Source organism: Tarenaya hassleriana, unplaced genomic scaffold (assembly GCF_000463585.1).
Source record: "Tarenaya hassleriana unplaced genomic scaffold, ASM46358v1 Cleome7, whole genome shotgun sequence".
Taxonomy (NCBI): domain Eukaryota; kingdom Viridiplantae; phylum Streptophyta; class Magnoliopsida; order Brassicales; family Cleomaceae; genus Tarenaya; species Tarenaya hassleriana.
The window spans coordinates 4,974,257-4,985,837 of record NW_010969548.1 but is presented as its reverse complement, the minus strand read 5'-3'; the positions used below and the strand labels follow the sequence as shown (position 1 = coordinate 4,985,837).

The following is an 11,581-nucleotide window of genomic DNA, read 5'->3' as shown; positions in this document are numbered from 1 at the left end:
TGCCGAGAAGCTCAAGGGTATATAACCTTCAAGAAGATTCCTTACAGAAGAGAAACTGACTTGTTACCTTCCCAGGATAAAAACGAATCTCAAATCCAACAGGAAATGAAATTCTTTCCTCAAGCCATTGGCGGAGGTAAGCTTCGTGCTCAGATGGTGAATTGAAGGTGATGTTGTTCGGGTAAACAAGAACTTGGTGCTGCAATGTCAGCCATGGAATCACCAAAGTGACATGTCTTTTTCCATCTTTTGCGAGGTAGGCCGCACGGAACAGAGGATTAACAGCAGTTCCCGTCAGCCATGGAAGACTAGCTGTGGTAAATATTGCAATATGCTGCCGCCTCCACTCTGTCTCCATATGATTTGATTTGAAGCAAGTTCAACAATCCCAGAGATATTTCAAGGAACTGAGGTCTCCAGATTCCAAAAGACAAAAAACCTAACCCGTAATTGATCCTTCCTGTAACAAGGACGAATCGACATGTTCATTTCCAAAACCATAAGACAAACTATCTTCTCTATGAAACTGAAGGCGGTAGGTCTCAATGTAAATAGAACGTGGAAATTCCATACAAAAACCATTCATAGGCTACATTACGGGGAGCTCCATACAGAAATCATTCAAAAGATAAGATCGAAAACACAGAACACTCGACATTCCAAAGCCATGAAAATAGCATCCTTGCTTCAAATAAGATCGAAACTTGGTTTCCTTTAAAACACAAAGAACAAAAAAAGAAAACTTTTACAGAAGTAATCGTGCCCGATGCAAAGTTGAAAACGCACATAAATTCAGCATCTAATAGAACCGATGATAGCATGCTGGTGTAAAAAAGCCATTGAAGCCGATAGTATTCACGGACGCCATAAGAGAAGACCCTGTCAGAAATTGTCGCAAAATAAAAAAGCTCGAAAACAAGGAAACTGACAGAATCTCAAAAACAAACGATCAGATAAACGAAAATAATCACATGGGGCTCCAGTCTAATCCCAAAAACAAAGAAACACCATACCTGGAGGATTTTCGACACGACAAAACAATCTTCCCCTGGAAATGGAATGATGAAACTCACAGAAGCAGAAAGATGCTGATTGACGTCAAATTGGGGCAAAAGCAAAGGAAAAAGAAATGAATTTAGGGTTTAGCGTAAGGAAGAGAATATTCTCAGATGTATCCTGGCTTCTCGTTTGTTTGAGTTCTTTCTTTATACGAAGTTACAGGCTGTGTTGAACATGGGAACAAGGGTCCTCCAACCTTACATTCTTTTCCAAACACGAGAAAATAACGAAGAATCATTCAATCTTACGCTTCTGCGCACTCCAACTACGTGCCGTTTTCATGCATAAAAACACCGGTACCTTTCGCTCTCGACGCGCAAAACGACGACATCTTATGATAGATGTTAAAGGGCTGGCCCACACTAGCCCCTGGCCCAACGAATTATAAAAATATGGGTCGGATGATAAAAGCCGATCTACGTGTACGTTTTAAACTTTTATCCTATTTGGTAAGGGGAAAATGCTGGAATGTTTCTGACTTCGTGAGGATCATCGGAGGCGGCCGGAGATCCACTGATGGAGAAGACGAAAGTGCTGATTTTGGGAGGTACTGGGTACTTGGGTCAGCATCTTCTTCAAGCTTTCGCCGTAACCAATGGCGGGAGCCAATACGACGTCGCTTTCGCTCACCATTCTTCTCCGCCTCCCCGCCTCTTGCTCGACTCCTTCCCTCGCTTTCCCGCGTTTCCCGTGGATCTGAAGTCCGGGCAAGGCCTCGATTCCATTTCCCACAACTTCGGTCAGGTTACGCATTCTCTCGATTCCGTCCTGATTGAGATGGGGAGCTCTACTCAATCATCGAATGAGCTCCTAGCTTGTTGGGTTCATCATTTCGTCCTGAACCTTTCTAAGAAGATTAACTTAGAGAAGCAATTCGCGTGATTTTTTTAAATCTATTAAAAGTTCTTTACACAAGCATAAAGGCTGAGCCTTTGATCTGAAGTTCTTCTTCGAATATGAACACATTTGTTTCAAAAGGAACTTTCTTTTTGGCAATTGCAGCCTCATGTTGTGGTGAATTGCTCTGCTCTGTCTGTGCCCCGTGTTTGTGAGCAAGATCCAGATGCTGCCATGTCCATTAACGTGCCTTCATCTCTTGTAAACTGGTTATTAACATTCGACAAGGACAAGACGTTGTTGATTCATCTCTCTACTGATCAAGGTGAACACATCTACCTTTGTTTTCTCATCAAGCATAGATCATCAAATAGCCTCGTAGTTTAAGGGATTCACACATTTTTTTTAGTGGGTCGAGTGGTTTGTACCTTTTGTCGAAAGACTGGAAAGAAAGGGTCTTTTAAATTCCAGCTTCTGAAGCGGAGCATGAGTTTAGAAGGCCTCATTTTTGTTTGTGGTTTTGAGTGATTCTGTCATTTCAGTTTACGAAGGAGTGAAGTCTTTCTACAAGGAAGAGGACGAGACTGTTCCTGTGAATGTTTACGGGAAATCAAAAGTTGCAGCAGAGAAGCTCATCAAAGATAAATACCCAAACTTTGCTATACTGAGAAGCAGTATCATCTTCGGCCCCCAAACTGTATCTCCAGTCCCCAAGACTCTCCCTATTCAGGCGAGTTTCCCTCTTTGCAACAGATAATGTGGATCGTTCTGGTTCAGAGAATTCACTTCTTGGTAATAAATTTGATTTTTGGATGATACAGTGGATCGACAGTGTCTTACAGAAGGGGGACAAGGTGGAATTTTTTCACGACGAGTTTCGTTGCCCCATTTATGTAAAGGATCTTGTGGCTATCATGCTGAAGTTGACAGACATGTGGCTCTCAGGTATCTCCTCAACCTTTATGCTTCAATTTTTAATAGACAGAGATGCTTGGAGTCGGATTTTCCCATTTGTTGCCATTTCTTTTGTTGATTACACAGCTTTGTGCTTAGTTATCGGGCTATTCTTGCCTGTTCTCAGATGGTGGACCGATGCAGTTAGTTTTGAACGCTGGTGGTCCCGACAGGCTATCCAGAGTTCAGATGGCTGAAGCTATCGCAGAAGTCAGGGGTCACGATTCATCCTTGATCAAACCCGTTTCTGCGACTTCAGTAAGTTAAAATTTCCTGATGCAACATTGTTAAACACATTGATTTTGTGTGCAATATTTCCGATATCTAAATGGTAGAAACCTCTTTCTCAGGTTGATCGAGGTGTAGTTTCGCCGGCAGATATATCAATGGACGTAACCAAACTGATTCAGACCCTTCAGATCTCTCCTACTTCTTTCAGAGAAGGTGTTAGGCTAACGCTCCAATCTGAATCTCTCAGATGATGTTCCTCATCTGTGTTATTTACTGCCTTTTTGCTTGGCGTGGGCTGTTTATGAACAAAGTCCCCATTTTTTGGGCAGTCAGGTGTTTGCAAAATAACATTTCATTCATGTAATTCAAATACACACCGGTTCACCACAATAGGGTCTGGTCTGACAACATTCGAGATTCGTTGAGAAATGGTCACATGGTGATTCATAATACAGGCACAAAGAATCTTACATCTCTTCTCCTTTGAACACCAAAAGCACACACCTATCATTATCAGAGCTCATGAAAGTTCAAGATGATGATGACACAGATCAGAAGGACGAGACTTGAGAGCGGTCAAAGAAAAGGCCAGAAGGGCAGCTGCCTTGAGGGAGCAAGGCCAGCCTCACGGGACTGGCGGCGCCTTCTTCAACTGGCAAAATCCCTGTATGGAAATTGATATCAGTGTTTACAAAACCAGGGCAAACACTGTTGATGCAGAATGAAGGGCACTTCTTGGCAAGAATCCTGGTCAGGGCAATCACCCCTGCCTTTGAGAGAATGTAACCAGACATAACAGTTGGCCAGCCTTTCTCTTGTAACGAGCCTTCTCTGTAATCCTTGAGGTACTCTCTCAGTACTTCATCCACTTTCTCCTCTGTCAGGTTCTCAGCATCACTCATCACTCCTTTTGCCCATTCATTGGAAACGTTCTGCACTTTTCCCACAACCAAAGTTAAAACCTTTTTTTTCCTGCACACATGAAATCACAGCTTTTGGGTAAAGATGTACCTCCAACTTTCCCATGGAGGAGGCGATGCTGACGATTCTTGGAGAATCTGAAGACTGAAGGAGAGGAGCCATTGCTTCACACATTCCTTTTACCCCGTAATAGTTTATTCTGATACACTCTTCAACTATCTCATATGTATCAGACATTATCTCAGCTATATTGGTTGGTGCACCACTCTGCATTTGTCATACAAATTCTATTCAACCTTTACACAAATTTGGGGTCTTTAAACATTGGGTTTAGCTTAAAGAAGATTACTACCTCAGCAACTTGAGCTTTTAGGGCATCGACGTTAACATTAGCCCCACCAACACCGGCATTATTAACCTGCAACAATCCCAAGCATACTACAACTAATCAAGTTCAAGAAATGCATCTGCAAACAAACCATCAGATAATGCGGAACAAAAGAGTTTACTATACAAGCGGCCCTGTTTCTAGTTTTCAAGGCGTACAAACAGAGAGAGGTAGCGAAAGGAGTATCAAACACCAGCCAGCGGTTATCACTTATCAGACTCTATTTGCCACCGATGCGATCTAATGTTTAAGGCAATTGCAAGAGTCAACGCAATTGTCATCACAATCTCATCGCAGCTTCCACAAATTCAACAAATAAAGAAAAATATAGAAAACTTCAACACCAATGCGTTTTTCAGTTCCTGGCGAAATGAGCAGCTCAAGATCAGTACAGAACCCTGTGTAAATCGGAGAAACAAGACGGGAGAAAAAAACTTGTGATAAATGAGAAAGGGTCGTACCAGTATATCGAGTTTCCCGAACTGGGTCTTGACGAAATCAGCAAGGGAAGCAATACTGTGGGGATCAGACACATCCAGTCGGTCAAAGACGATGTCTTGATCAGAGAAACCATTCTCCTTCTTGAGAGTTTCGACAGCTTCAAGACCTTTTCTCTTATCTCTAGCAGTAAGAACAACAGTTACTCCATTATTCGCCAGCTGTCGGCAGATCTCAAACCCAATCCATCTGTTTGATCCCGTGACTACTGCAACTCTGCAAAACACGAGGAGAAATGATTCCCTGTCCGAAGAACATAAGGCCGGGTTTCTGAGTGGCAAAAACCCATGGATACCTCTTCGTTGTTTCCGCCATTAGTTCGAAGAGAGGAGGAAAAAATCACAGCAACTGGCACCGTTTGTGTCCAGAGAAATGGAGAAATGTTTGTCTCTCTCTCCTCTCTAGTCTCGACTAAAATGCTAAATCGGGTCTGATTGCCAACATTGTTCGTTGCGGAAGGGTCAAATCATATAAAATGAAAATAAATTGTTATTGAAGAAGGTTGGCACACGATAGCCCAACTCCCTATTTCTCTCTCGACAAAAGATGTGAGGAAGAAATGAACCGATGGGTCTCTGTAACTTATGCAAGTGTCATGAACAGTTGGGCTCAGACATAATAAACCCAACTACTTTTAAAGCTTTCTTCAATAGGTTGCCTGCAACTACCTCCCCTGTTTCTGCTGCTGATGGCAAAAAGCTTTTTACCTATTACAGTTTCATAAACTCGGAATAAGAATGTTTTCACCACCCCCGAGGAAAAAAAGAGAGAATGCCTTGGCTTTTATGGGGTCTGATGAACAACAAACAAATACTTGATTTCTGATCACTTCTCGTGAACCAGAGGGCTGTAGACTGGGTACCACATGTTGCGCGTTATATAGTTCACTGTCTCCTCCTGTTGTCAAAAGATTCATCGGATAAACACAACTCTGTTAGCTGATGAATTTCAGCAAGACACCAAACTCTGGTAAGATCTCGATCCAAATTGACACAAATTCAATAGGAACCAGATCAAAGCCTTCCTACATTAGATCTAATGATCTGTCAGAGTAATCAGACAAGTATAGCATCCAAAATCATTCAGCAACTTCTCAATCATTCCTGAGAGAAAAAAAAAAGAAGAGATTGAGAAGAAAATTGATACCTTTGACATGTGGCTCAAATCTTTGGGGCCAACATCACCGTGCCCTTCTGCAATGTCTTCAGTTACGGCTGCTCGTAGAACAGCAGCTCCAACCTCTGCTGTTATGTGTCGGATGCTGCATTGTAAGAAGAAAAACAACAACACATATAATTGAGGACCTTTTGAGCATCGAATCAGAGGATAAGGAGCATAGACAATAGAGAGCTGTTAACAAACTTGTTTATAGAAGGGTAAAGGATGCCTCTCTCCACTTCTTCCTCCGTCATGTAGGATGCGAGGCTGTATATTTTGGAGTGAGTGTGAATCAAAACACAATCTTTTTTTGATAAATAAACATTAATAGAAAGAATCGTGATCACTACTTGGATTTAGATACATAATATCAGGGAAATATTATACCCTTATTTTTCAAAATGGTAAATAGCTAAAACATGCAATCTCCAAAGGTGAAGGATGCTCAGAGAAAGAACAGAAAACCCAACTGAAAGAACGAAGTTTATAGAGATCTTAAGCTACAATCATGTAGCGCACACAGTTCAAGCTCAATTGTGTTCTTTACTTTCATGTTTGGATTCTGCTTACTGGAGATTGTATGGAGACAGTTGGAAGAGAGCTAATGGGGCAAGATGATATGTCCTTACCACTCAGCCGCTGCTTGAAGCATTCCATCAGTTATGATACGTGCACCAGATAGAAGTGTTCCTAACCCGATTCTGAAAGAATGTGACATCGATTTTGTCAACATTTTAGCCATGAAATATGTGATTCATGGAGTACCACAGAGGCAATTAATTAAAAAGGAAAACATTAGTCACTTACCCAGGGAATAGGTACATGTTGTTAGCCTGATTCACATGGCCTATTTTACCATTTCCTGCAAGTGGAAATACATTGTTTAGATTCTAATAGTCACAAATGAGCTATTATCATTCGCCATAATTTGAGTAAAAACAAAGAAACTGGTTAGAAAACAGACCAAGGTCAACATTTTGAAATGGGCTTCCACTTGCGAAGACTATATTTTCTCCAGCGTACTTGAAAGCATCGGCGGCAGTGCATTCAGCTGCCATATGAAGTGATATGCTAAGTTAGAAAAACACAACAGCTGCAGGAAAGATACAGATTGATTGTCTTATGCAAAGAGTAAACAAACCATTCAGGGTAGGATTTGACATGGCAAAAATGCCAGGTTTCTTTGAATCGGATTCTCGCATTGCCCTGAGAACCTTCAGTATGGAAGCCAACAATCATAAGCAACTCATAAATTGCAAGATCACTGCATGACTTATTGACTAGAACGTTACCCACTTCTTCACTGAAGATACCACCAACTCCAGATAAACCAAGAAGAACATGCGGTCTGACTTTCTTTACCTGAACAAAGTTCCTATATTAGAATTTCCCAGAAAAGTATAACAAGAATTGTGTACAACCTCTGAGGACAAGAACTGAACAAGCATGAATATAGACATCTTCAAATATCACATATATGATAACAAAGATTCTGTAATGCTACATGGTACCAGTGGGTCACAAAGAAGAGTACTTCAAAAAAACAAAGACAATAAAGGACACTATAATGCTTACCACTTCAACGATACTTGCTCCTTCAGATAGGCCTGAAATCTCAGCTCGATCTTTAGCAAAAGGTGCTGCTGCTGGGTCGAGTTTTGTCCGCTCCACGGTGATAAGTCCCTGAAACCCGATGAGTCCTCAGCAGATTATTCAACAAATTCAAAATGGGGGAAGAGAATGACCGATTGATAAACTTATGAAATCGTTTAGGCTTTTGAAAGGTAACTTGTAGTGGATAACTTATAAAATCACTAAGAAGAAAGCGTATAAGAAAGTTTCTTAGACTATTTGATAGTGTCAAAGTCAAACTAATGCACGTTAACTATGAAAGCGTTTAAGAAATTTTCTTTATTATTTTTTAACCATGCAAAAAGAAAATCCGTGAAGATGTAGATAAATACATCTTTATCTATGAGGTAGAAGTTTTTCATTGCAGCTGTCTCACTGATCCCGGCCATTCTCGCAGCTGACTGTACTGCCATCTTAAGAACGCCAAGCCCTGCACTGAAATAAAAGAGTCTTGGATGAGAAAATGAAAAGTAAAATACAAAGAAGATAATAACAGAAGCAGCAAATCTCTGTGCAAGTAAAAATTTATATGAAAGTCTGAGAAGGCAGATTCAATAGGTACCTCCCAGCTCCAACCACAACAATCTTTTGGTTTACAAAGTCTGACAAAGGCCGACCTTGGGCTCTAACTGTTCCCAAAAGTCCAGCCAAAGCAACACCAGCAGTTCCCTGTAAAAGATACATTAAATCTCACAACGAAAGACACAAAAAATGAGCACAAAAACTGGCCTTTAAATCTCAAATTCTGGTTCATCACCCACAACAGCTTATTTACAGACAGCACGTACCTGGACATCATCATTGAACATGCAGAACCTTTTCCGATATCTTTCCAGAGTTTCAAAAGCCCATTTCATTTGGAAATCTTCAAACTACAGAGAAAGTAAGATTCATATCTTCCCAGCAAGAGGCATAGCTTGGGAAACTCAGCACCACTAGTTATATACCTGCACAACAGCCTTTGGCCAACGGGCGGATACAGCTTCGATGAATTCATCAACAATCTCAAGATACTCTTCTCCTTCCAACCTACGTCGTCGAAGTCCTAAATCTGTATGTTTGAAATGCATCTGATAAAGTTTTGAGAAAACATATTCACAAGCACATAATATGGACTCATCTCATTAAGGGGGAAAAAAAGATAGAGGAAAACAAATAAAAAAAAGGATACTCACAAAGATGGTTCTCTAGGAGCTTCTCATTATTTGTTCCCACATCTAACATAACTGGCAAGACCTGGCAGAAAGAAACATATTTGGAATAACAAGTTGAAACCTTGTCTATACCAAATAAGAGAAAAAGGCAACTGAATTATGCTGCGGTCCACATACTCTTTGTGGATTGATGCCCGCTGCAGCGACATACATATCAAGTTTCCCAATAGGTATTCCAATTCCCTGGACTCCAAGGTCACCTAGGCCAAGAATACGGCTACCATCTGTAATAACGATCATATCTACCTGCACCATGGAAAGAAACTTGTAATGCAATCTATTTTGAAAGTATAGCATAGTACAAGGTCTATCATTTGAAATCAAGATCCTGGCAGTGCATATACTACCTGCTGAGCAGGCCAATTATATATCATAGACATCATCTCTCCTTTGTCTTTGGCGCTGAAGTACATTCCTCGTGGTCTTCTAAACAGACCTGAATAGTTCTGACAAACCAGCCCAACAGTGGGAGTGTATATAATCGGCGCAAAATCTTTGATGTTATCGATAAGGACCTGCAGAAGGAAGGGGAGTTCAATTTATCTGGGTATGTCATATAGTTTATCCAGTTTAACACTTGAACAAGACACCGACTCACTCGGTAGTATAAAGTCTCATTACGGTCATGCAATCGATTCAAAATCCTCCATTTTGCTAAAGATACAACATTCTCTGGCTGCCCCTGAGTATTTCTCTCTAGTGATCCAAAAGACTCCACTGCCATTTAAACCAAGTCTTAGAAACCAGTCCATGAGAACAAGGTACCACAATATCATTGGTGAACAACAATGATCAAAGAGACAGCGTGATTGTAAAGCCAAAAATTTCCACTAACAAAACAAATCGAAGAAGAAAGAAATGCAACGAAAGAGAGGTCAGATCATTAAGAAGGATAGATCAAACTTACTGAAACGGGCATACTGCTGCTCAAATGATATAACACGAGGCGGAAGGAGACCTCGGAGCCCTAATCTATCCCTCTCAGTCAAAGGAAACCCTGTATCCTGCACTCCACAATGCATTTTCACGCCAAAAGAGACATAAAGTCAGGAAATTTCACTCGAATTAAGCTCATAAGCTTAGAAATCTAACAGAGTTGAGAGAGCATAGTTAATCTCATCTACATGAGATTGTGATTACGAGAGAGCAAATTATATACCGAGCGAAACCCAGCAAATATAAATCAGTAAATAACAGTAAGGTTTCAATCAAACAAAACAAAACGAATCTAGAACCAAAAAAGAAAAACAGAAGAGAAGCAGGCGAGGAAAGAAAGTGAAAGAAAGACAACCTTATTGAACCATGGATCATGAAGAATGTCAGAGCCTCGCTTGTGGACGATGCAAGGCCCGGGAATAGCCGTCGACAAGCATCGCCGAGATCCGCCGGCTCTAGCCGCCGCGGCTAATCTGGCAAGACTCATCCACATCATCATCATTCGCGATTCGACAGAGCAACAGCAGATCAACGAGGCCAAAAGCCTCGATCCCTGGAATGTTGAGGTGAAGATGAAGAAATTAAGAAGATTTACAAGCTCCGAAGGAGCAGATTTTATACACACGATAACTTGAGTGAGTTTGATCTCCACTGTGACAAAAAAATAATAATTGGCATGTAGAAACTTCTGGTTGAGAAAGAGGGGAGAAGGGAAGATGAGGCAGAAACAGTGAAAGGGTCAAAACAGTAAATGTATTTACGTTCCATGTCCGACTTTTGATTATCACATGTCGCAGAGGGAACTAAGGAAAGCCAGGGTCGTCGAAAGTAGGGGTGTTAAACGTGCTGCGCCGGGCCAGCCCAGCCCGGACCATCCCGATCTAAAAAAATTTCAGTCCAACCTACATCGTCTTAACTCGCGAACCAAACGAGTCGACCCACGAACCAAATATATAAATTTTAAAAATAAAATTTTAATACTAAAAATATTTAAAAATAATTTTAATATTTAAAATATCTAAAATATAATAAAAAATTAAAATTTTAAACAAAATAAATCAAATATGTGATAAAAATAAAATTTGTATATATAAAAATATAAAAAATTTTAAAATTTTAAAAAAATAAATATTTTTTCTGACCCGTGAACCAGCCCAAATTGTGACGGGTTGGCTCGTCACAAACCCGACTCGTGATGGACTAGTTCGTATGACCCGTTTTTTTATGGACTCGAAATACTTGAGCCCGGCTCGAAAAAAATATGGGCTGGCTCACGAACCAGCCCGGGAGCCGGGTTCATTTTACATCCCTAGTCAAGGCCTCTAATCACGCAGTGGACAATCGGAGAGTACCCACCCCATGTGTGTATCTCTCGTGCACTGGTGGGGGGCAAATACAAAATCATTTGTTTTTTTTTTAAAAAAAAAAGAGAAAGGGGGATAAATTCTGATTCGAGCATATTACGAGAAAACCATCCGCGAGTGCCAAAGTGTTTTCTACCGCCCGCCTGTTCGTTCCTCATTATTCCAAAGTGTTTTTCTACCGCCCGCCTGTTCGTTCCTCATTATTCCTGTTTTATCTTCAGACCTCAAAAAGCTAATGGTTCTTTCCCTTTTTTTTTTGGGTTCTGCAAGTATATAGTTTATTTTCCATTGCAACAAACAGTCCAAATTCAGACATTATTATGCAATTTTCCATATATATATATATATATATATATATATATATATATATATATATATCACACACAGAA

General features: G+C 40.6%; 4 protein-coding genes across 6 annotated transcripts in view; 1 reads left to right on the top strand and 3 right to left on the bottom strand.

The window, feature by feature from the left end:
• Positions 1–1,273, bottom strand: part of LOC104801456 (digalactosyldiacylglycerol synthase 2, chloroplastic) — a 3,073-nt gene extending 1,800 nt beyond the window's left edge. The window contains exons 1-3 of one of the 3 annotated variants that reach the window (XM_010524736.2): positions 1,014–1,273; positions 787–879; positions 68–460 (exon numbers count right to left, since the gene is read on the bottom strand). In XM_010524736.2, the coding sequence (XP_010523038.1) occupies positions 68–358 (291 nt within the window). In that variant the 5' untranslated portion in view covers positions 359–460; positions 787–879; positions 1,014–1,273. Of the gene's footprint in view, positions 1–15; positions 461–786; positions 880–1,013 lie in introns of those variants that run through there. The other 2 variants (XM_010524735.2, XM_010524737.1) reach the window with 2 other exon arrangements.
• Positions 1,274–1,499: 226 nt separating this feature from the next.
• Positions 1,500–3,471, top strand: LOC104801453 (methionine adenosyltransferase 2 subunit beta). Its single transcript, XM_010524731.1, has 6 exons — positions 1,500–1,803; positions 2,062–2,221; positions 2,439–2,626; positions 2,718–2,841; positions 2,978–3,108; positions 3,201–3,471. Exons 1-6 carry the CDS (start codon positions 1,576–1,578, stop codon positions 3,330–3,332), a joined length of 963 nt encoding a protein of 320 aa, XP_010523033.1. The 5' UTR covers positions 1,500–1,575; the 3' UTR covers positions 3,333–3,471.
• On the bottom strand, positions 3,462–5,326 carry LOC104801454 ((+)-neomenthol dehydrogenase). The gene is made up of 5 exons (XM_010524732.2): positions 5,184–5,326; positions 4,852–5,104; positions 4,355–4,420; positions 4,093–4,269; positions 3,462–4,013 (listed from the first exon to the last, which is right to left on the bottom strand). Exons 1-5 carry the CDS (start codon positions 5,201–5,203, stop codon positions 3,633–3,635), a joined length of 897 nt encoding a protein of 298 aa, XP_010523034.1. The 5' UTR covers positions 5,204–5,326; the 3' UTR covers positions 3,462–3,632.
• Positions 5,327–5,441: 115 nt separating this feature from the next.
• Positions 5,442–10,590, bottom strand: LOC104801455 (NAD-dependent malic enzyme 2, mitochondrial). Its single transcript, XM_010524733.2, has 19 exons — positions 10,184–10,590; positions 9,800–9,896; positions 9,491–9,609; positions 9,240–9,407; positions 9,010–9,138; positions 8,854–8,914; positions 8,626–8,729; positions 8,467–8,550; positions 8,241–8,347; positions 8,011–8,113; positions 7,622–7,729; positions 7,343–7,408; positions 7,188–7,260; positions 7,011–7,097; positions 6,854–6,908; positions 6,676–6,747; positions 6,251–6,313; positions 6,035–6,149; positions 5,442–5,785 (listed from the first exon to the last, which is right to left on the bottom strand). The coding sequence occupies exons 1-19, from the start codon at positions 10,328–10,330 to the stop codon at positions 5,714–5,716; spliced, it is 1,830 nt and encodes a 609-aa protein (XP_010523035.1). The 5' UTR covers positions 10,331–10,590; the 3' UTR covers positions 5,442–5,713.
• Positions 10,591–11,581: the final 991 nt, after the last annotated feature.